Source organism: Astatotilapia calliptera, chromosome 23 (assembly GCF_964374335.1).
Source record: "Astatotilapia calliptera chromosome 23, fAstCal68.1, whole genome shotgun sequence".
NCBI lineage: Eukaryota > Metazoa > Chordata > Actinopteri > Cichliformes > Cichlidae > Astatotilapia > Astatotilapia calliptera.
In genome coordinates, this window is record NC_137443.1 from 36956115 (window position 1) to 36981007 (window position 24893).

Sequence of the window (24893 nt, forward strand, 5' to 3'; positions counted from 1 at the left end):
TATACTGCAATTCTTTATTTCCTCTTTCAATTACAAGTTCTGTTTATACTCTGTACAGCACTGAAGGCACACAAAAAAACAATAGATATAATGGAACATAAGTATATACAAAATATACAGAATAAATAATTAACTCTAGTTAAGTAGAAAAGCTACAGAGTGTGTGCTTACATGAACCGTTCCAAATGTTGAGTTTCCAAGAGTATGAAGAGCAAACAGTATAAATGCAGAATAACGACAATGTCTACATTGCACATGTCACTCGCCAACTCGTCAGCTGTTTATAATGTGAGCTGGGAAACAGAGAGAAGTCGGCTGGAGTCTGTTTTCTATCAGGCTGTCTGTGGAAAACTGGACCTTCGCTCGCTTTCGGGCAATGTTATGTTCCAGGAAGTTAATAAATGTCAGCACGAGGAACGAACAATGTTCCCAAATGCTGTTGTCAGACAGAAAATAGTGGCACACGTCTCACACACAGACACTCAGACACACACAGATCAATGATATTCCACATTAGTGGCTTTTTCATCAAAAGCTTAAAAAAAAACAACAAAACAAATTTCAGCAGGACTCTGATTGTCATGCACCATCTTATGGCATTTGATTAGTGCAATGCATTTTTACAACATTACAGTGGTGTATATACTTTACTTGAAGTGCTCTACTTACTGACTCAAGAAATAAAGACGTAGCTTGTACAAAAATAAATAAAGTTCCTATGTCGTGTCAATTAACTGACAGAAGGATAGCTTTCAAACTGCACTCCTATCCCTGTATTTTTTTTTTTATATATATATATATATTTTTATGTACATGTTGGCAATTTGCTGACTCTTCGGCACAATGAGCATTCTGGTTGCGGCAATCCAGCTGGCTTATGTTGACAGAGGATGTAATCAGGTCATACCCAGAGTCAGGGTAAACTGATTAAACAGCATTTCTGGGTCAAGTGATGATTGAAATTCACTCACTTCTTCCCAAACATCTGCTTTATTCCGTCGGGATGTTGGAGCGTGAGGGGGATGGGGAGGGTGCTATGTGGATCGATTCATTTGGCTGCAGTAACACAGCAGAGATGTAATTAATCATTTAAAAAAAACAAAAAAAGTTGGTTTCAACACAGGTCTGTTCAACAGACTGTGAGTTTTAACCTCTTAAACATCCAACAGGGTTCGTATTAGGGTTGGGGTTTAGGGTATTTTCATAAAGCAGAAGCTGATGCTGTTTAAATGAAGCTCTGTAGTTTTCATCTAACAGTCTGTGTGTGAATGGTGTGTTCCCCTTAACCCTAATCCTGAACTCAACCCTAGACAGCACACGCTCATCTCGCGTTAGGTTCGGGTTTTGTTTTGGCCACAGCAAACTGAATCTTTGAAGATGATGTTATATTTCAAATGACGTCTCAGTGGTCCTGTGGAGATTAAGCGGTTAAGTTATATTTGGCCATAAATAATGACACCTTTTACCAGCTACATAACATGGCTGTCAACAGATGAAACATAACAAAAGAATCAACCAATTACATTCTGTGCTACAATTTAAGAGATGTGCCCATCATATATCTATATTTATATTTTACACTGTGGCAAGTACAAGAGGGCAAAAAGGACAAGGCACTTAGATCAAACATTTTATGTATATATATTTATTATAACTTCATAAGCTCAGTTAAATGCAGTTTGATGCTCCAGAACTTCCAAATAGTCTGGTTCAGTATGCAGGTTAGCTTTGAGTTCAAAGTACTCGTTTTTTGTTTGCTCAAGCATGACCTTGTGCGGTCTTGAGTACATAATTGTCTCCATTAGTTTCACCTCCTCCTGGTGCCCTGGGACCTGCATGTCTACAGCAGGCTGAAGCTGAGGCATATTTTTTCTCAGGTATTCTGTTATTCCCAGCTGCTGCAGCTCCTTCTCCCTCTCCAGAATGTTCCTGTACAAGGAGTTGGGGTTGCTGAGAGTGACAAACTCCGCGGGGCACTCTCCGGGCATGGATCTGAACTTTGAGCTGGGGTTTCCCGTGAGGGGCGACGTGTTCTCCTTCTCCATGATGCTCCGGCAGAGGTGATGCTTGGAGCTGGGCTCGTCGAGGTTATAATCCATATCGGCGTCGTGCTCCTTGTGCTGAGAGCAGTAGGTGGGGTTGCGGCAGATCTGCACGATGGGACTGTGCGACCTGTCCTCGTACAGAGTGGTGGACCCCGTCCTCTGTGTCAGAGTGTGGTGAGTGGTTTTCTGCCCATACATGCTGTAATGCAAGTGAATGGGGGAGCTACTGCTGGTGTTTTCTCGCGGCTGCTCCTCTGCTGCTTTTTTCTTCGCCCTCCGCCGCCGCCGATGCACGACGAACACCACCAGCCCAGCCGAGCAGAATATGACCATGAGGACAAAAACAAGAAGGCTTAAAATGAGCACAGACAGTGGGATAGTGTCTGTGAGTGAGATGAGGAGACTCCTCTCATCGCTGTTGGGCCCCAGGGTGGCTGTCACACTCTCTTCATTTGAGGGCAATGGGTGGTAGGTCCCTAAACCGGGACAAAGCACCTCATGATGAAGGCTTCTCAGGTCGGTCTGCATCACTTTCTTTGGCATGTGACACAAAATGGAGCCCACCACTGTGTCCTTTCTCAGTTTCTCTACCCATTGTTTGAGGCTGAGCAAGTCACAGCTGCAGTCCCAGGGGTTGTCCTCTAAATAAATCTGCTCCAGCGAGTCGAGTTGATCGAGCACGTTGCTCACTGGCAGGTGCATAAGCAGGTTTTTTCTCAGGTTTAATTTGGCGAGAGGCACGTTGCGAAATATCTGCGCTGGAAGAGAGCTGAGCAGGTTGTTATTTAATGACAGCAGCTTCAGGTTTGGCAGGGGATTAAATGTGCCTGGTGCAATCTCTTTGATGAGGTTGTATTCCAGATATAGGTATTCAAGGTTGTGAAGTCCTACAAACATGGTAGAGAAAAGCTTTTCAATTCTGTTGCCGTTTAAGTAGAGCTTTTTCAAGCTGCTTAAGCTGAGGAAAGTTTCATTATCAATGTAATCGATTCTGTTGTTTGCCAAGTTGAGCAATTCTAAACTATCATATGTTACAAAGTCGTACTTCAGAAGTTTCTGAATCATATTTCCCGTCATAACGAGCTTAGTTGGGCTTTCCTTAAGTATTCCGATATCTGACACCTTTTGAATTCCTCGGTCTTGACAATGCATCAAAAACCCAGCCACGGGGTGATTGTGACAAGAACAATGCTCCACACAAGGACTGCTGGGAATGTGAGATGGTGTCGGGATTCTGCCGTCATCCTTGGCATTGACCAACTTGGGAATCTGAGCTACTTTGGATGAGGGAGTAACAACCATATCCAGTGACTTTGACGGCTCCTCCAAGGGAATATTGGCGTGGGATGGACAGAGGATGTCCCGCTTCACCTTTGCCAGAATGGACCCCTTGAGGTCATGTGGTGTGGTGCAGATCACATCGCTGATTGATGATTGGGCTCTCATGTTCTCCATCCAGATTTTTAAATGTAAAATGTCACAGTTACAGACCCAGTCATTGTCTTCTAGGAGGAGTTCCATTATGCGCCCAATATGCTCCAAAAAGCCGACATAGGGCAGTGTCTGGAGCTTGTTGCCACGCAGGTCCAGGTGGGTGAGTGGTACAAATCGGAAAATGTTGCTGGGTAAAAACTCGATGGAATTGTCATTGAGGATGAGGACCTTGAGGCGGATCAGTTTGTTGAAGGCCCCTGGCTCGATGACCCGTATGAAATTTGTGTCAGCTTGGAGAAATTCCAAATTCACCAGGCCTTGAAAAGTGTCCTCTTTCAGTGTGACGAGGAAATTGCTATTTATATGGAGTTTTTTCAGCGAACCGAAAGTGCTAAAGACCCCTGGCTCCAGCTCTTGTATACTATTACCCCCGATGTGCAGTGAAAGGGCACTCTTAAGCCCTTCCATTTCCTCAGCACGGAGCTCAACCAAGTCATTCTTGTAAAGGTTCAGGTGGAAGGGCACACCTGCTGGGACTTTGATTTGGGAGATTTTGCTGATGTTTCTCTGCTCGCAGTTAAGATGAAAGATGCCGTCTTTTCTCTCGCAAGAGCACAAGGAGTCACAAGACTCACTAATGGAGGATGATGCCTCTGAGGGATGGATATCTTGGGATTGGACCGCAGCGAGAAACAAGCCGATGAAAATGACACAAGGCAGCATTTCGGCCTGAGAAATCTGTGAAGAAAGGATGGGCAGAAGGGGTGGGGAGGAAAAAGAAAAGTGTTAAGCAACTATGTTGCAGAAGGTCAAACTCAAACACGATGTCCTAAATAACTGTGCCACTTACACGTAGCATTAAAATTATATTCAGTCTCATTGTCAGTGATCCAAATGTCATTTAAGTTTCATATGTTACAACAGCAAGTTTATGTTATGTATGTGTAAAAGTGTAAAATTATATTTATGAGTGCATCATATGCATGACGAGTAACACAGTTCTTGGGTCAAAGCCTTTATGTAGTGTAGAACTGTCCTTGCACAGCCTTAATTGCATGAAAAATATATAAGACTAGAAAACAATGCTAACAGTGTCCAGTATTCTCTACACATTGTGTTCAATTTATATGAAACGCTCATTCGTTTTAATACAATTTCCCACTCCCTCTTATAGTCAGCATGCTTTACCTATATTTAGATTTATACTTGCACACTCTGATTTATTTACGAATATTCTCTTGATTTATTGACTTTTTAACGTATGACTATGCTGCAATACGAAAGAGACCATCTTTGTGAGTAAATTATATCGTATTAATTTCTTATGAGATATACAATACATGAATGAATTTCATGCAAACTTGTGAGGCAAACAGGACAACCAGATCTCTGTTGATCATCCGTGGCCATCACAAAATCCAACATCTACTGCACAGCAAAGGTACATATTTTGTTATTTTAGTGGAATTGGAAGCAGCTTCACACACTTTATTTTTACTGGAAAAAAAATCTTGGAGCTTCATGTTCTCATCATTTTTTCTTTCACTTTAGTGTGTAATGAATGCACAGCAGTGGGCTTATTTTTCGCAGGCTGTGAGTGTGTGTGTGATCTGAAAACACTGTGTGGTTTTTGAGCTCTGACAAAGCTGTTTTGATGCGACTGGTTTCGCCAGCATTGTCAGAGGTTTAGTAAGGTGTCGTTAACAGTTTTACAAAAAGGGGTGGAGATGTCTTAGCAACTGTGAAAACTCTAAGAAGTATTCTCTTCTTTCTGAATGTTTACACCTATGTTGCCTTTACTCAGTATATGTAGCATCATCTCTAGCTAATGGCACGCCTATTCATCCAATAAAACACTTCAGAATTAAGACTCCCTCCCGGGGCACTGCATTTTACCGATGAGTAAATAAATTCCACAGGGTGAGGACTGAGATCAGGCAGCAACTCTTCCCAGTGACTCAGTGGGATAATGGTACATTATTTAAAAAAAAAAAAAGAGGCAGAGCGAGAGAGAGAGAGACTCATTTGACTGATTTCTCTGCCCTTTATATGCAGGCTCGTCTGAACAAAGACGTAGTGTGAGTCATGCAAATGCAGAAGTCACTTCAATCCATGTCAAAGCAACATTTAGAACAAGCATTCTACATTTAGAACGTGAAATAAATGACCCCGTTTTATTGCAAAACCAGCTAACTCACATGAGGCTGGACTCAAAGAGAATTAAATCTGAGCCAACCCTGTATTCATACATCTGAATTCTTTCAAATACTCTTGACTGTATTATTTTACAAACTATATTAAAGCAATAAACCGAAGCGTGTGGAGGGGCAGCTCGGTCCACTGAAAACCAAATCAAACTGTGAGTAGGATTTATGTTGAATGACAAGGGAAAAGCTGAAATCTGATTTTAATGATGAGCAGCCTGCGCACCACATTGAAATCTATTACATTAAGTCGACTAAAATCCCGATGGATCAAAGGCTAAATCACTCTTGGGGGACTGGTGCAGAAGTGTAGACATCTTCCCTAGATCAAGAATCATCTAGATATTCACTGTTAACGAATGGGATTCTTCAAAGAGGAAAGACGTGAGAGATGACAGCCGTTCTTGTTAACGAATGCGATTAGTAACTGGAAAGCTTCATTCTGGCAAGACGGGGCAAGCCAATCCAGCCTGTGTTTGTCAGAGAGTGAAAGCTATGACTCAAGATATCTATCGAAATAATACTCAACTGTCTCTCTTTACAAAGCTGAGGAAATATCTCCCCTTTACGCAAAGTCAGAGACATGTGGGGCATATTTTCTGGGGGTGTTTGCAGTTGCCTGTGCCCTAAAGCAGTAATAGAAAAAAATATCTTTTTTGGTGTGCAGACTAGAGATACACCCTGTGAATTCATCATCAAAAACCACTCTACTGTTTTGGGGAAAACAACAAAAAGACTTTAAAAAAATGTGAAGTTTTTGATGTGTCAGTTTGGATGCTCAATTTTTTTTTTTGTCCTCTAATTGTAAAGTTTTAGAAAATTACATTTTCTATATAGCCTAGAGATACAGACCAAGGGACCAGCAGGCATTCATGTACCAATTAGCTTAATTACTGTTCTGAAACACATCAGACGTTCAGATTTTAAATGCTTACTACAGTCTGACTATAAATATAACAATTGTTCTGTTTACCAAGTCAAGCAATCCTCACACAACACACACCTAAACCAGGGAGACAACAGAGAGAAGATATCAGCTCCATGAAGCTAAAACATCTCTGAAGTTATTCCCCAACCCTCTCCGTGCCTCTTCTTTCCTTCTTTCAACTTTTTGCCTCCCTCACCATGCCTCCATGCATTTTTGGTGCCACAGGGCAAAGTCAACAGTATTGATGAAAACCAAGACAACTCCATCTTCAACATCTTTGAGGTTCAGGCATATACCCCAAGGTCATTCTCCACATACCTGCAATAACCGATAAGAGACTTTACACTCCTCACTCCATGGACCCGGGAAACACTGAATAGCGAGAACTCTAAGAAATATAAAAACCCTAAGACACTCGTTACATTACCAAAGTAATACATTACTGGTAATGTCACTGAACTCTTACCTAACTCAGATGGCACCAGCTTCAACTCTCATAAGTGCACAAAGCGCCAAAAAGGAAGCTGTAGTAAAAGGAAATGTGTGGACAGTTTTTTCTTTGGCTAGCTTTACAGCATATCTATTTAGACAAGTTTCTGTTTCAGACTGCAAAATCTGGCCTGGGAAGTATTTAAATTAAAGCACATAATGTAATGTTATTACAGTAGTTGAGCATGTCCTCAGCTGCAGCATTTTACACTTTACTGTAACACTTGCAACCGTGAGCAGGCCAGAACACAAAGTGTGCCGGTGAAAAGATGTGTTCATTTTTTTGGGGGGAATGAAAGGAAAAGCGATATATTGAATGCCAAGGAATGGTATTCTTACATTGCTTTGGAAAAAGAAAAACAATTCAATAAAAAGGCACAGAAAATTTGCAACACCTATAATTCCTGCAGTGCTTAATAAAGACAAGTTTACAACGTTTGGGGGAGGGAGGTGAAAAAAACCCCATCAACCCACCAAGCAGAAAAACGTAGTCTAACGAACACAGATATTCGATGTCAAGTTTTTAACTGATGGTATTTTTTTGCGACTGAGTGATTTCTGTTGTTTTAATTATAGTAAAAGTGCAACTGCTCAACAGTGGTTAGCCACAAGTGGAAATTTTTGATATACCAAACCCAAGCGGCATACAGGTGAGACAACCGTAGTAGTCCACAAACGTTTCTCCTCAGGTCATTTTAAAAATTTCCTCCATGAAGCAAGCTTTCTTGCTAATGTATGCACCTCAATGCTGTTACAAGTGTCCCTTTAGTGAGCAGGTTGCATGTGGGAGATCCTGAAGGGGAGAAAGAAAAGATGGCTGGATGGATATTACATTCCTCCAATAACACCTCTGATTCTACCACAGAAAACAGCTTCTTCTTCACTTCTTCCCTGCCATGCTGATTACTGAGAGAAACAAATGCTTTCAAACCCATGCTAATAACATATTGCAGATTGCAGGTAACAAACCGCACCTGCATCGTTAGCCAATTCCTCACACCCTCATCTGTTCTTCTCGTCCGTGACCCTACACAAGTTTCTGAATTGGATATTACTAAAATACACTGTCTGTTTCTGTGTTAGCAGATCAACAGCAGACCTTTAAACTCCTGTTGTTCTCAGATTACAGTCTCCTGTTAATTTGACCTGCTTAGTAAATCTGGTCCTGAATGCACTAATAATCTCGTGATCCCCTCCCTTACTCATTTCTACAGGGAATCACCACAACATCAGGCAGAATGCACAGGAATAATTAGTTGAATGTTCTTGCCTCGAGGGAAATCTGGCGCTCTGAATCTGACTGGACAGGAGTACAACAATAAGGAGACCAACCACTCTTTGAGAAAGACAAGTTGCTCATTATAGATCACTCACTGAGCTACTGTTTAGATACACAAAGGATGAAAATGGCTCTCAAACAGTGATGATGTCTTTTAAACTGTAGACTATTCTGCATTTATGTTCCTGTCATCTATCCGGTATGTCGTACAGAATTGAAAATGTCAGATTATTATTTCCCTTTTGTCCAACCAACAATCCACAAAGCAAATAGATTTGAATAATGTGTTGTAGTTTTAAACTTTGTAATAGTTGAATGCAGTTTATAAAATCCCAAATATAACACATCATTCTGGTGTTCTGCAGTCTAAGTTTTACTTAGCGTGATCTTAATAATCTTTGGCTCGGTTTCTATGATTTCACCTCTTATGATTCTTGCTCAAATGAGGTGAGGAGGAGGGAAACTGAGGAAGAATTAAGGACTTTATGGATTGGCGTGAATTTGAGAGTCCAGCAGGTGGTGGACAGAAGACTGCTCTTGAAGCTGAAATCAGCCAAAGGGACTGCACCCTTTATTGGCTGTTTTATGTATTTATACAGGAGAACTTTATTAGGAATAGTTATTGTTTTGCTATTTGGGATATGTGGTGTCATATCTGTGTTGAACCTGCCAGGTCAATGTAATTTCCTGCTAAGGATTAATCATGGATATATCTGTTTATGTTTCTAATTAACATCACGTTGGCATGTCTTCAAAACACTGCAGTCAAGCGGTCACTAAATAAATAAAAACGTAGATTAAGAATCAATAGACATTTATCATTTAATGGTCTCTGCAATAATTTATCTTTACAGATGGCTAAGCAAACTCATTAAAAGAGGAGGTAAAGTGATGGAAGAGAGGTATCAGAATTGGCTATAGGCCACCAAATTTAAGCTTTCAAAGCCAAAATTTTCTCTGAGTGGTGGAATTGCCCTTAGACCTTTCCAGCTGCTTGCCCCCCCCCACGTCCATGTGGAAAGGCATGGCATTTATTTTAGAAATCAGTCTTTCGCTTCTGAATTCTTATTGCAAAAAGCAACAAGAATGAAAGAAAATATTTGAATCAACTTTTTAAAGTCTGTATTTGAAAAGACATACTCACAGATTCCATATACGAAAAGAAGATATTAATGTAAAATCAAACACTGGCAAAACTTCTAAGCTGTGAACAACTTCCACATTTATACAGTTAGACATCACTGGGAGTTAAGCAATAATCATTTTCAAGCATTTCTATGCAGAACATTGAGAAATGTGACTATGTACTCGTGTTTAGCAATTAAAGATAATGTGACAAACCAAAATGAGACACAAAAATCTCATTCGTCAAACCTATTAAATTTACATTGTTTAGACAGCGATAATATTCAGACAACATCTCCCAAATCTAGTGCTGAATAATAACTGCAGCATTTCCCTTTTTATTATTTATATACATTTGATTGCTCAGGAGTCTGGTGGAAGTCATGGGACCCAAGGCGCTCACCTTTGTGACCCTAATGGCTTGTAGGATAATATGAAATGGAAAAAAAAAGACTATTAACAGATGTTATCGCGTGCTGCATGATAACACTGCAGAGAGCAGATAGAGAACGGCAGTAGTTTGATGCTCTCTTCCTACTGGATTTCAAACAGACTCCTCTTAACTGATCCATTTTTCAAGCAATCAATGTTGCATGGAAGTCGGTGTGATGGGCGCAGGAGATGAAACATTCTTCCAGTGCCAGTCTGCTGCTGCACTCTCTCTTTTTTTTTTTTTACACATTCAAATGTTCATCTCGTGCTGTTCAGACAATTCAATTAGAGATCTACTGAAGCCCTATGAGATCGCTCCTCATGCATGCGAGCGAAGCCAACTCATCACCCAAAATCGAATCAGATGAGTGAAAAAAAAAGAAAAAAGGAAAAGCAGCATGGAGCGAAGGAGAGTAAGACATCAGAGAGAAAGTGAGGAAAAAGTCTGTTGATGGAATATTAATCATAGGCCGGGTTCTTTACCATCGCTGGAACATACACAGGAGGCTTTGTCCATTTATAAAACCAATAAACACCCTGTTAATGCTTCTGCTGGACCGGTTATAAATTGTATTGTTCCAGTGCAGTGAAACACTCCATAATATCACGGAACACCCACAGTGAGTCCACTGCCCCCCGTGGGTATAATATGTCAGAGTGACAAGGCCTCTTCTATGTGACTGTGCGAGCACTCTCACACAGAAAGCCATGAATACACAAATGCTTATCTTCCACGCAGACTTTTACAGCACTGCTGTAAATAAATGTTGTCTTTTTATATGTTCATTAGTGTGTCCATTCAGACAAGTGCACGCATGATATCTGAGATGATGTAAGCAGCCAAATGACTTTAAATAACCAAAGATAAGTATATCCAAAAACTTTTTGCATGCATTTTCAATATGAAACTCACTTTTGTGTGTGTTATCAATGAAGCGTATCCCTTTGTTTTACACAGGAGCATTTTTATCTTGACCCTAAGTAATCTTTCTAATCAGTGTAAAGGAAGTTTTAAAAAGCCTGTGGAATGATCACTGATGTCTGCCTGCAGCTGCCTTTGCCTCAAACACTTTGCTGGTCTCTCAGTCCACTTTCAGTGGCGCTCGGCAGAGGTGCCAGTTATTTGTTGGTCTTAGTTCTCCATTGTTTCCCCATAGCTACTATACAGGTCCCCTGAAGCACACAACAGCCCCTTGTTTCCCCCATAGACATCCTCTAATGGAGGCTGTAAGCCAGGACGTCTGGCTGCCCTTGCGAAACTGGGTTTAGGGTCAATAACACCCGCTAGTGTACGTCTAACTCCATAGAGGACAACCATGCGTCACTCTCACTGAACCTAAAAAATTAAAAAATTCCTCTCCTTATATGAAATTTGCTCCAACTTTAAAGTTTAATACATGCAGCATGTTTGATCAGGTGACCAATGTGTTAAATCATCAAGATTTCAATAATTGAGCTAAATGATATGGTTGCCATAATCACGCAGCCCTAGAAACAACGCAATCAAGTTTTATTCTTATCAACATTTCTGTAGGACAAGTCACTTTCGAACAGGCAGATGAGTCCAGAATTCATTACTTGGTAATCTAATGTATCACATAAGTAGTGTGAGAAAGCGATGCAGCTGAGCAGACCTTTGCTGATAAACTTGGAGCATGTCCCTTTGCAAAAGTCACCAAAAATCCACACTGCTATGGATTCTGACAAAGACATCTCACTGCTGACAGCATTTCAGTATGAATGGACTGAATGTGGCTTTATCACAGCTTAACTGTGACAAACTTTAAAATGACAACTGTATTGGGCATTCCTTTGCAAAGCCAGGGTTCATACTAAGCATGCCATCCTTACTGAACAGCTCGTGTGCCCTTGCTTGCCATTGATTTTTGCACTCTTTACGCCCCTGACAGCACACTGCAGCACCACTTATTTACCATCTGTACATTTGTCATAGTTTCTAGTGGACTGACAAAGACACACACACTATAGATACAGTATATGACAACAAAACAAGGACCTGGATTTGCACTGTACTAAGTATGAATGCACACCATCCGGTTGACAGTTCCGAACATTATTTTTAGATAATATGAACACAGTCATAGTCGTGTTCTGTCCTCGTCACTGTCAAAGTAAAGCACGCTAGAGCCACAAATAGCCCATAAGGCATAATTCCTTCTTCTGTTGCAGGAGGCAACCTGATGTAGCATGAAAGACTTGTTATCCCTAGTGGCACCCCGATGGATAGAGCCATTCTCTTAGCTCGCTCAAGAGTGATAAAAGTCACTCCAAATTAGTGTTTTGGACATATCATGGAGATGTCTTGTGGATATCTCACAATATTATTGGCTTTTCACTTGCTCTTAAAAGCATTAGTCACCTCGGTTCTTAGCATTTTATGACCTTAGTCCTCCTCATTGCTAGGCTACCTGCAGCTGCGATGATTAATGGATCCTGACAACAGGGTGGTTGAAAGAGTAGAGTTTAATTCACTGAAGTCTGAAGTTCTCTGACAGTTTAATCCACCTGTTCACCACCCGCAGCAATAATGTAAATATAATCTGTACCAGCACCGTGAGACTGAAATCCAAGCAGGTTTAGAATCAGGATTCTACAAAACAACTTTTATTCAAACATATGAGCCAACATCTGACATGTATTGTATTGTTCTGCATATGGTTAATGAGGATTCACATGTACAAGGATCAGGTTTCAGAGCTCTTGCCTGTCAAGTCCCTGTGAATGGAGCGATATCATGTGTTTCCCAACGGAATTGTTGATCTATTGCTTCATTTTGCTTGCGGTGCTTGTGCTGAAACGTTTATCAAAACTTTCCGTGTGCCAGCGCAAGTGAAAGTGACTGTATTGCATTTATTCAAATTTGAATCAAACATGCATAAAAACAAATCCAGTAAACCAATGTTAAAGACATTTCAGCTGTACATATTTAGTTGGATTTTAGTTTTGTAAGTGCAGTAGGTATGACTGATTTAGATTTTAATTTAAAAAATAAAAGTTCAAAACGTTTTTTTAGCTCCTAGTTTTAGTTTTAGTTAACTAAAGTGCATCCACCTGTTAACGGTCTATATACATCTATTTTATAAAATATATATATTAACACTGACTGAACTTTCTGGCCCTTTGTTTCAGCATGGTGGAGGTTTTAGTGGAAGTATTGTGCTTTCAAACAGGCCAACAAAGATCCTTTTAGCTGTGTTGGAAGCACACAGCCTTGGTGATCAGGGGAGCGAGGCTGATAGCACACGCTCTGCTGGCTGCTACAAGGATTGCATCTTTAGAAACATCATCAGTGTCCCGATGAAAAAAAAAAATGAAAAGAAAGAAATTCGATTGGCTCTCTGCTTTTCTCATGTTGTTCAGTAGTTCTAACAGCTGGGAGCTCATCCCTATGGTAAGTCATAAGCAGATACTGAACTTCATCATGCATAGAGACCTAATACATCTTTATGGCCATTAACTGACACAGTTAACGCCACAGTTTTGCTTACTCACTACCTTGTGTAACTGCATAGCTTCCTCACTTTCTGCTCTCTGCTGGTGGGCCTTAATTTCTGATAGAGAACATATGCATGATAGAACTAATAATAGAAACACAAAGGCAGTGTGGGATAGGGAGGGAAGAGGGGGTGGCTCAGCTCCCCTGGCAAGCTTGATTTAGAAGGCCTGCATTTCCAATGGTCTGTTTAACTAATGCGCAGTAATTAGTTCTCCTGAAATGAGCAGGCGAGTTACACCACTGTATAGTAGGATCAAGGTATGTTTTGTAAAAAGACCCATCTGCACCAAACAGATGTATGTTTCTGTATACCTTACTGTCGCTTTAAAAAAAAAAAAAAAAAAAAGGACACTTTCTATTCAGGAGTGACTCACCAGCAGGACTGGCAAAGTGTAGATACATTTGTTCACTATGCTCAATCTAGTTTCAGTGCTACCTGGAAAGTCAGGCAACTGAAAGCAAAGCCAATACTCTAAATAAAGTAGAAAACAGTTTTAATAGAGATTGTTGTGTTATATCATTATGAGATAGCTCTTTGAGAATATTCAGTGAGTGTTTCATATCTTTCTATCTCCAGTGTAACCATCCTTAGTCCTTTCAGCCTTTCAGTTGTTTCTAATGTCGATTTTAAAGCATGCCCTCCATAAAAAAAAGGGCCACAGGGTAATGGTAATGACGGTCTTATGATTCGCTCCATAAATAGGTGTAGATCAGCCACTTGGAAAAAAACAAAAACTTCATTCTCAAAGGAGTCACATATTATAGGTAGACAGGCCTGGCTACTGAGAATAAACAAAAGAAAGGGCACCACCTAGAACATTCTGTCATGTCAGTTAATCACAGCTTGGTTTCTGTGGTCTACAAAAATGCAGGCAAGTTTATAGACAACCTGAAAATCTGAAAATAGAAACTTAAATTATATTAAATCTCTAAAAATACTAACTCGCAACAAAAAACGATTTTTATATTTTCATATGCATTCTAGTTAGATATCTGCAATATACCAATACTGGTCTATTTTGAAACTTTCAATTTGAATTTATAGAAACTTCCTTCCAAAAAAACTACAAATACATAAAGTGATTGTCAAACACAATCGAGCTGTAAGTACATTTTTCATATGACATGATGGATTGTCATGTACTGTGATCACGCTGGATATCCTAACTGTGCAATTATGACTGGTATCATTCAAAAACTAGAGTCTTCGATTATTTTTAAAGCAAGGATTAAACAATATGTTTTCCTCACTGTTAAAATTGATCGTTAGGATAGAAAAGCTCCATTAAGAAAGTTATTTTACCATTTTACACATAGAAGCAGTTTCAGAACATAAAAACATACCCATTTACGCATTTATGTTTGAGATCCAACTCAGAGCTGTTTTACAACATATTCATGCAAATATTTAAAAATGCACAAAAGCCAGGAATTAAAGGGGGTCACCACACGCATTGCAGTAATGTTACAATTAGTTAACAGTCGTCCTCAAATTGGGCATGTGGCTATTTCTGGGAAATGTGAAATGATTTTCGAAAATCCGGTCCTGGCTGATTAATTGTTCTTACAGTCAAACACAGAGCAGCTTCCTGCTCTCTTATTTTGCTCCATTATTTCAAGAGTTTCATCAAATCTGTCATACAGTCGGCCTTGGTAGTTGCCTTTTCTTTAATGCATGCATTGCAGTTTTATGATATTGGCATCAAATCTAATAATTTTTGTACAAATTTCTCCACCTGCTATCTGATGTAAGCCTTTCAAAAAAAAAAAACAATCGATGCATGTGCGCCTGGAATTGCCCACCCCTGGGGTAGTGGTTTATCAGTATGTGTTTTCAGATGTCTCTTGGTTCTTAACCTTTATATAACTTTTTTAGCTACCTCCCAGTTTTTGACCACCACCATAAATATGAATGTATTCATAATGACTTGCCCGGTTAAAATATTGTGCAAATGTTTATTGCACAACAGTGCAGACTGGCCCAAGTTCAACTTCAGTGGATATCCTATCAGGACAAAACAAACATTTTTTGGATGTAGAATCAAAGCAGTTGTTTCTTCACATTTGGTAATTAGACTTTAGTTACTCGGAGAAGATATGAAACTATTTTTTTAAAACACAGCTTACAAATAAGTACTTGTAACATAGATTTTCTCTGTATAACTCTGCTACACGTTAGACAGCCAGTCACTGAGATCATTAGATCTTCGCACTAGTATGCTGTCTGCTGATTGGCTCTTTAACACTGATGAGATTTACTTCAAATATACTAAAATTTAGTATCAAATAACAAGACATTATCCAACACTTGGTAGGATGTAATCAGTCTGATTTATCAGTTTGATATTCAGCCTTATGTACTACACTCTAGCTTATTGTTCGTCAGCAAAACCATGACGAGTTTACTAACTGAACAAAGTATTATAAAGTCATAAGCTGTTTTTTATGACCACATCTGTTAGTGGCTCTGTTCATTAGTAACAGCTGAATGGTATGTGATCAAGTGACAATTCATCAAGACGCCTACTAAAAGCAAAGAAAGAGGGAAGAAAAATCTACAAGCCATATGTAAACGTTGCCTGTATGTGTTTTATATTTACCTGACAGGATCTAGACTATGATTGTCATAAGCGACTGCACATTTTCACATATGGGTGCAAACTTTGAGCCCATGTGTGTTCATGGGAGAAATGGAAAGATGGCGGCGCAGCTTTTTTAGCTACGTTGAAGGTAATAGGATTAGCACAAAGTCACAGATTTATCTTTTACTGTTTGGGAAACATGGAGATGGATCATACACACACACACCCCCACCACCAATTCTGATTCTCCCTCTGCTCTGCCCTTTCCCTGTTTATTCACCAGGCGCCTCCATAATTCATTACTGTGTCATACTAGAATCAGTATAACTTGCTTTATGATGCAGAGCCAGTAGAGCTAAAACTCCACCCTATCTGACACTTTGGCTGATGCAAATTTGCCTGAAGGAAATCCAGTCTATGGTCAAGGGAAATAAGAAGACTCATTGGAGCTGCCAGTATCAGATGCAGCAGCAGACTTAAGCAGTACACACAGACAGAGGCAGAGCTTACGGACCGATAGTCAAAAACATTTTCAGACTGGCACCATTGAGCAAGAGTGGATGGTTAGATGAGAAGATTGATAGATGTTATGTCTGTTTGACTGCATCAGTAACACCAAGGTGTAATGTCTTTTTAAAAGGAAGATAAAGCTGGTATATTTTTACATAATTCTTGTCTGGACACATAAGACAGCAAATTCAATGCAGATTAAGTTCAAGGTGTCTTGCTTTCAGCCTGTGCATTTTTTTTGTCAGTTAATTGAGTGTGTGACAACTTAACTGCAGAGACTCGAGCTGACCTGCGCCGTCCAGCTAAACAAGACCTTTCAAGACCAATTAAGTGGGAGAGCCACAGCGGGAAGTTAAAGAAGCTGGACAGCATTCTAAGCTCCTGCTAAAACCTGTTATCAGAACAAAAGCTTCAAAGTCAAATATAAGACTCAACGCCACCCATAATTCCCTGTTTGTTTTTGAGATGGATTACTCCGAGCCAAATGAAGTTCCCGGAATCACAACAGACACTGCAGATTAAATGCATATACAGGCAGCACAGCACACGCTGCACGTCTGCCACAAGAAATGTGTACACATCACACGTGACGCTGCTGCAACAGAAGGGAGTGTTGCGTTTCAAACAAAGGTGGGGGGGGTGTTATTGTCCTAAATAATCTGCTCGCTGAGCATTTCATCAGAATGCTAGCAGCAGCCCATCAAATTCTATGTGCTACTTTTCCAGCAGAAGGTTTTACAATATTCATAAAGTGCTTGGCAAAATATAAAGATGGATAGGTAAAGGCTCAACAGCTGGCGATAATGTTTGGTGTCAAGACAATGAACAATGCTGAACTTGTAAAGGTTTTTGAGGTGTGTTGAAAATGTGCAGTACTCAATAGCCAGACTACGAGAGATCTATAGGGACCAAGCTCCGTTCTCATAAATATATAAACATATTTTAGAGCGTAAAATATGCTCTAATATAATTTAATCCCTGCTAGACATTAATGTTTTCCCCAAAATGTGGCCAAAGTATGCACTTTTTTACTGCCCATATCTGGCGCTGACTGACTGCACTGGTCCACCTTAAACAATTCTTATATTAAATGTGTTACAACATTTGGGCCACATCTGGTCCACACTACACTAATTATAACCCACATTAATACCATGTCTGGCCCAAACATCTGAGCTGTCAGTGCCAAAAAGATCCCAGATAAGACCCAGATGTGTTTACTATGTGTAGCAAGAAGCACTTAAAAAAAAAAAGAAAGAAAATCCCTCTCTTCCTTCCCTCAGCCCCAACTGGTCACTGGTCTTATGACCCAGTGTTTTGACTTTTAGTTCATTTTGATGTTTATAGTATGTTTAAGCTCATTAGGTTTCCTATGTTCATTTGCTTATTAGTTCCCCCTTGTGTTTTCAACCCCTGTGACGTCCCCCCTGCCCTTTCATGTCTGAGAGTCTCATGTTGTCAAGTTCATGTTGTCATGTCTGCGTCTCATTATGGTTCCTGTTTTATTTTGAAGGGGTCCTGTGTTCCTATGTTCAATGTTTTTAGTTTTACTCTCCTCTTGTGATGTCCTTATGTTCATGTGTGTCAGCTGTTTCCCCATGTGTTTCCGTTTCCCTCATTATCCTCCTGTGTGCATTTAGTCCATGTGTCTTCAGTCATTCCTTGTCAGGTCGCCTGCTCATGCACGTCACAACTTCAGGTATCCATGTCAGTTCACCATGTTTAAGGTTTTTTCATGTTTAGTTTTAGTTCACCCAGTTTAGGTTATTGTTTAGTTTCACCTATGCTCTTTGTTTGTACCTTGTTTCCTAGCCTCAATAAACGGCTTGTTTTTTGTAAATCCATGTCACGTTCAGTTTTTGGTCTGCGTTTGAGTCCTCTCTTGCAAACACATACAGTCTGCCTCAGCCAGACTGTGACAATAACTTACAATATAAAGCGCCTTAAAGGTGACTATTGCTTTGATTTGGAGCTATATAAATAAAACTGAACTGAAGTGAATTTTACAGGTGTTTGTGCTCAGTCACTCCTTTGTTATGTTGTGGTTACTCAGGAATGTGCTACCATAAACATGCACTTTAACTGCTCCTGATTGCTTTCTCTTACAATTACAAAGTATTTTAAGAACTTTTTTATCGTGTTATGACAAGTCCTGCCTGCTAATTTACACCTTCCTGCTGTGACACACGACCACGAAAAGCCAGCAACCTTTCTCCACTGAAGGAAAAGAGAGCCTTGTTTACTCCCAGGCTTTTCTCCCCATTTCCCTTGAAGGTCTCCCACCAACAGTTGCGTGCGTCTACTACTTAAAAGTCAGGCGGCTTTTAGCCTGGGGGGCTGAAACAGAATGAGGTGGAGTTTGGGCCGGAGAATGCGAGACAGTTGACTTGTTGCGTCAGGCTAGAGGTTGTTTCATTTCAGCCCGACATGGGATAGCACATTAGAGCCCCACCCCCAAACACCCTAGCAGTCCATGGCTTCAGAGTGCGTATGTGTTTCTGCGCTGCCTTGTTTCTGCGCTCGCTCTGACCGTCTATCAACTTTCCCCGAGCGCCCCTGCAGTGTTCCCAGGCACCAATTACGCCAGGACTTGTCCCTTTCCTCCTCTGGATTGGAAGTGATGCGGCTTGCCCCTACAGGGTCGACACCACCACTACACCCACATATCAGTGAGAGATTCTGCCAGCGCCCGCGGCCCTCCTTCACCACAATCCTGGAGAAATGATAATTATGACATCCACCCACTCAACAGGCATGAGATAGTTCAACTCCCTTGCCCCTTGTTCCAGCATTTTTTTTTTCTTCCTTTTTTTTTTTTTTGACTGATTCAATATTACGTGGGCTCACGCTGCCTACTTCATCTCCGCTCTCTGATACATAACTGCAGGATTTCTCAATCTGACAAACAGCACACTAATATAGTTTCACCATGGCCAGAAGCTCTACCCTCGACCCAGAGCTGGCTCTGAAATCCGCAGACCACTCACACCTGTGGCCAATTTCCTTTTGGCTACTCAACTCATTACAGACAACACCTACCCTATTCAAACATATTTGTGTTTCCCCTTCACTGCAAACAGTTTGTTCAGTTGTAGGGGACTAACCACGACTGCACCACCTGATATCCACAATTAACATCAGCTCTTGTTTCCCCTCTCTCTATAATTCCCTGTGCCTGGGTGACTTTTTTTATTTTATTTAGGTATTATAGCAATGGAGCTACAAAGCTGGAGGGGGGAAAAACAAAAGAAAACTCTTAACACTAGAGAGCCAGACAGGAAAGTTGTGATTAAAAAAAATAAATAATCAAATGTTATGCCATCCAGGCCCTATAACTGGGGCATTACCTTATTAACCATTATTCATCCAAGCAAAAAATTGGGGTCCAGACTCAATTAAGCAAACTTAAAGATAATCAGACAGTGCTTTCCCCATTAACTTGCACTTCCTCTAATTGAAGGGGGAAAGCTGATTAGAAGTAAGGCACAAATGCAGTGCAGATCTATTGAACTGCCTGTGATTAGAGTGTGAACATGCACGCTATAACAGCGCCGTGTGAAACGTAACGAGATTAATTGGCTGGCTCTGCTTCCTGATTGGCTCGGTTCTGTCAGAATTTATGACGCAGCGCCCATTAAAAGACACCTGTGACCACTAACACTAATAAATATTCATACGCCACAGATATAATTAGTGATGGCCGAACGCCAGGAGGGAAGAGCGAAGTGTGAGGCAGCTTCAATCTGTTACCGCGCAGAGCTCTTTTAAAAATGAGCCACTCACTCCAAAGTTTTGTCTTTTTTTTTAAATATATTTTTCCTTGTATGTAATACAAAGCAGAGCACAGGCACACCAGTCCGAATTTCCATAGGGGAGAACAGCGCCGTAGGATACAGTAACTGTGTGTGGCAGACAGCCAGGTGTGCTCGAGGTAATGGAGCCCCCTCAGGAAAACTCACAGCTCCTTCTCTGTTCCTGTCAAGTCCAGGTACTATTTTTTATTTATTTTTTTCTTTAAAGCTGTTTTCTGCCTGTGCTTTCTGACAATCTACACCCTCTGTTTTATAGCAGGTTTTTAAGGGGGGATAAAACTGGATGGTTACGGCACTGCAACATTCTTTAGCTAGTTAGAACGTGCCCGTAATGGACGCGGATTCCTTATCATTTAAGCTAACCCCAATAAACAAAACAAAAAAAAAAAGGGGGGGGGGGGGGCAGTTATTTAATTGCAATGAAACAGAAATAAACTTTCCATAAATCACATCTGATCCATAACTGACAGAACATTGACAGAAAAATATTTACATTCACCGTAAAGTGACACTTACCGGATAAAACTGTTGAAGAAAGACGATGTTTAAGTCCAAATTTCACTGTACTTGGTCCATCAGTTAATGCGGGTAACCCACCACCTTTAAAAAGAGGAGAGGGGGGACGCGCAGGCTAACAGTTTCACTACAGTCCACGAAGCTCCTTATAAAACAGGCTGACACACTACAAAACTTCACAGGTTCCGTCAGTCCTCTCCCTTTTCCTTTGCGGTTCCTCACACACACACACTCTCACACGCTTAATTATTCCGATACACCAGGACGCTTTGCGGTGAGGTTTCACTCCGGTCCCGGGATGATGAGCAGCCCGCAGCCTTCCTCCTTCCAGTCTCTCCACAGTCAATTAGGATTAAGTTGCAGGTTCGAGGCGACAGTGTTAAAACATTGTTGCCATTAAAGCGGGGCTATTCTTTAATCTCTCTTTTTTTCTAATTATGCTTCTACGGTCAACTTAAAATAAAATAAAAATACAATGCCAGCGCGTGCCGTACCCTGCTCTCGCGCTGCGCCGCGCGCTCTGTGTAGTTAACCAATCTGCGATATATTGGAGTTGCTCGGTAATTTGCATGTTGTAGAGGTGGACTACAAGGAGGCAAGGCGGCGTCAAGGCGACCGCAGCACGCGGCTCTCCCGGAGACATTCAGACTTTCAGAATAAAAGCCTGGAGTAGATCAAATGCATTTATTTATTTTTATTTAAGCCTCTTTAATGTTTTGATCAATTTTACGACTTTTATCTATCACAAAACACAATTTAAATTATATTTAATCACTCTAAAAAATGACCATACAAATATTTTTCATTTCTTTCCAACAACTGCCAGCCAACCAGAAAAAAACAAACAAACAAACAAAAGAAACGTTTATTCACGAAGGGATATCATGCAACTTCCGGTACTTTAGTGTCTCTATATCGGGCAGTTTTATGCAACTGGGAAAGCACTGAAACGGCTATACAGAGCTCCTCCTCTTGGAGATTCTCACAATAGACCGAGAAAAAAAAACTCTTACACTGATAGGCTTTAAATAGCCTGGCTGCAGCACCAAGACCAAAGAATGCCTATATCAGCCATACAGTGGGGCAAAAAAGTATTTAGTCAGCCACCGATTGTGCAAGTTCCCCCACCTAAAATGATGACAGAGGTCAGTAATTTGCACCAGAGGTACACTTCAACTGTGAGAGACAGAATGTGAAAAAAAAATCCATGAATCCACATGGTAGGATTTGTAAAGAATTTATTCGTAAATCAGGGTGGAAAATAAGTATTTGGTCAATAACAAAAATACAACTCAATACTTTGTAACATAACCTTTGTTGGCAATAACAGAGGTCAAACGTTTACTATAGGTCTTTACCAGGTTTGCACACACAGTAGCTGGTATTTTGGCCCATTCCTCCATGCACATCTTCTCGAGAGCAGTGATGTTTTGGGGCTGTCGCCGAGCAACACGGACTTTCAACTCCCGCCACAGATTTTCTATGGGGTTGAGGTCTGGAGACTGGCTAGGCCACTCCAGGACTTTCAAATGCTTCTTACGGAGCCACTCCTTTGTTGCCCGGGCGGTGTGTTTTGGATCATTGTCATGTTGGAAGACCCAGCCTGGTTTCATCTTCAAAGTTCTCACTGATGGAAGGAGGTTTTGGCTCAAAATCTCACGATACATGGCCCCATTCATTCTGTCCTTAACACGGATCAGTCGTCCTGTCCCCTTGGCAGAAAAACAGCCCCATAGCATGATGTTTCCACCCCCATGCTTCACAGTAGGTATGGTGTTCTTGGGATGAGACTCAGTATTCTTCGTCCTCCAAACACGACGAGTTGAGTTTATACCAAAAAGTTCTACTTTGGTTTCATCTGACCACATGACATTCTTCCAATCCTCTGCTGTATCATCCATGTGCTCTCTGGCAAACTTCAGACGGGCCTGGACATGCACTGGCTTCAGCAGCGGAACACGTCTGGCACTGCGGGATTTGATTCCCTGCCGTTGTAGTGTGTTACTGATGGTGACCTTTGTTACTTTGGTCCCAGCTCTCTGCAGGTCATTCACCAGGTCCCCCCGTGTGGTTCTGGGATCTTTGCTCACCGTTCTCATGATCATTTTGACCCCACGGGATGAGATCTTGCGTGGAGCCCCAGATCGAGGGAGATTATCAGTGGTCTTGTATGTCTTCCATTTTCTGATGATCGCTCCCACAGTTGATTTTTTCACACCAAGCTGCTTGCCTATTGTAGATTCACTCTTCCCAGTCTGGTGCAGGTCTACAATACTTTTCCTGGTGTCCTTCGAAAGCTCTTTGGTTTTGGCCATGGCAGAGTTTGGAGTCTGACTGTTTGAGGCTGTGGACAGGTGTCTTTTATACAGATGATGAGTTCAAACAGGTGCCATTCATACAGGTAACGAGTGGGGGACAGAAAAGCTTCTTACAGAAGACGTTACAGGTCTGTGAGAGCCAGAGATTTTCCTTGTTTGAGGTGACCAAATACTTATTTTCCACCCTAATTTACGAATAAATTCTTTACAAATCCTACCATGTGGATTCATGGATTTTTTTTTTTCACATTCTGTCTCTCACAGTTGAAGTGTACCTCTGGTACAAATTACTGACCTCTGTCATCATTTTAAGTGGGGGAACTTGCACAATCGGTGGCTGACTAAATACTTTTTTGCCCCACTGTATAAGGCAACTAAAATAGTAGCATAAAAATATGCAAAGGTCTTGTAATCACATAAGTCAAGTATAGCATTTTTGACATAATAGTGTTGATTCTTATTTGTGAGAGAAGAAAATAATTTCCCGTGTGTGTGTGTGTGTGTGTGTGTGTGTGTGTGTGTGTGTGTGTGTGTGTGTGTGTGTGTGTGTGTGTGTGTGTGTGTGTGTGTGTGTGTGTGTGTGTGTGTGTGTGTGTGTGTGTGTGTGTGTGAGAGAGAGAGAGAGAGAGAGAGAGAGAGAGAGAGGGGATCTGCACAGTGGCAAACTAACACACCTTTCATCACACAGCAAACTGCAAGCTGGTCTTTATGTGTGTGTGTGTGTGTGTGCCCTTGAACACGACACTGAAGTGCTACCACTTCCAGATGAGTTGTGGCTGGGCTTGACCTTTAACCTCCCTGTGGTGCAAGAACTAATAGGGTGTAAGATCATTATTATTCCAGATCATGCTCCTGTGTGATGAAAAAAGAATCAGACAGATCAAAACCGCTGAAAATAACCTTGGAATGCCAACTGATCATCTGCATCAAACCCAGGGTTGTAATTCTCTGCAGCTTACTCGCTGATCACTTTCAGATGGGCTGCCCCCCGCCCCAATGCAATCGGTTGTGTCTATCTGCTGCATAAAGCCAAGTGGATTTGTCACGGAATTAGAGAAAATTTTACTCCCATCTGGAACATCACAGACTGGAGCAGTCATCTATTGCTTGACCTCATCGGTGACCCATCCCAGACAGATCATCTCAAAGGACCTGGTCAGAGAATCAAAGATGCAGGAGTGACAAATTACAACCTTTAAAAAAATTACCCAAGAACTTGTAATGTAGAGTTTAATCATGAGATGTAAAACAGGAAGAAAAAAAAGTGGGATTCATTTACACAACTTAATGATACCTTGCAAGCACATTCACACATTTAGACAAAAACAAAATTAACATTAAACAGTGCGCTAATGGCAGTGACAACAAGAGAGTACGGTGTATCTTAAAATGCAAAGTCACTCTCCAAATAATTCCCCAGCCTAATATTTCATTCTGGTAGAGTAAATATTCTGTGTCCTGTTCACAGAGCCCTGCTACAAAAAAACAAAACAAAAATCATTTACGCTCACTTAAAATCAAATTCTTAAATTTAGACCATTACAAAGCTTGTTTAGAACCTGATACAAAACCTTTTCTTGACATTTTGGACAGTGCCCCCACCACCCCACCACCCACTTCATAATAAATATATAGTAGTAAATGTATAGTAAACATTTCAAGTTAATGACCTTAAATTTAATGACAACATACATTCCCCCCA

At 40.8% G+C, this 24893-nt stretch overlaps 1 protein-coding gene and 1 long non-coding RNA gene across 2 annotated transcripts in view; one reads left to right on the forward strand and one right to left on the reverse strand.

Moving 5' to 3' along the window:
- slitrk6 (SLIT and NTRK-like family, member 6) lies at positions 1–22056 on the reverse strand. The gene is made up of 2 exons (XM_026158701.2): positions 20874–22056; positions 1–4217 (listed from the first exon to the last, which is right to left on the reverse strand). The coding sequence occupies exon 2, from the start codon at positions 4200–4202 to the stop codon at positions 1665–1667; it is 2538 nt and encodes an 845-aa protein (XP_026014486.1). The 5' UTR covers positions 4203–4217; positions 20874–22056; the 3' UTR covers positions 1–1664.
- The window catches only part of LOC113016129 (uncharacterized), a 27271-nt gene continuing 20227 nt past the window's right edge, over positions 17850–24893 (forward strand). Inside the window, exon 1 of the long non-coding RNA XR_003271195.2 lies at positions 17850–20533. This is a non-coding gene — a long non-coding RNA (uncharacterized LOC113016129). The remainder of the gene's footprint in view (positions 20534–24893) is intronic.

What these genes read in the sequence shown, in the direction of transcription:
- slitrk6 (XM_026158701.2), bottom strand. Translation starts at nt 4,202, where the DNA reads ATGCTGCCTTGTGTCATTTTCATCGGCTTGTTTCTCGCTGCGGTCCAA.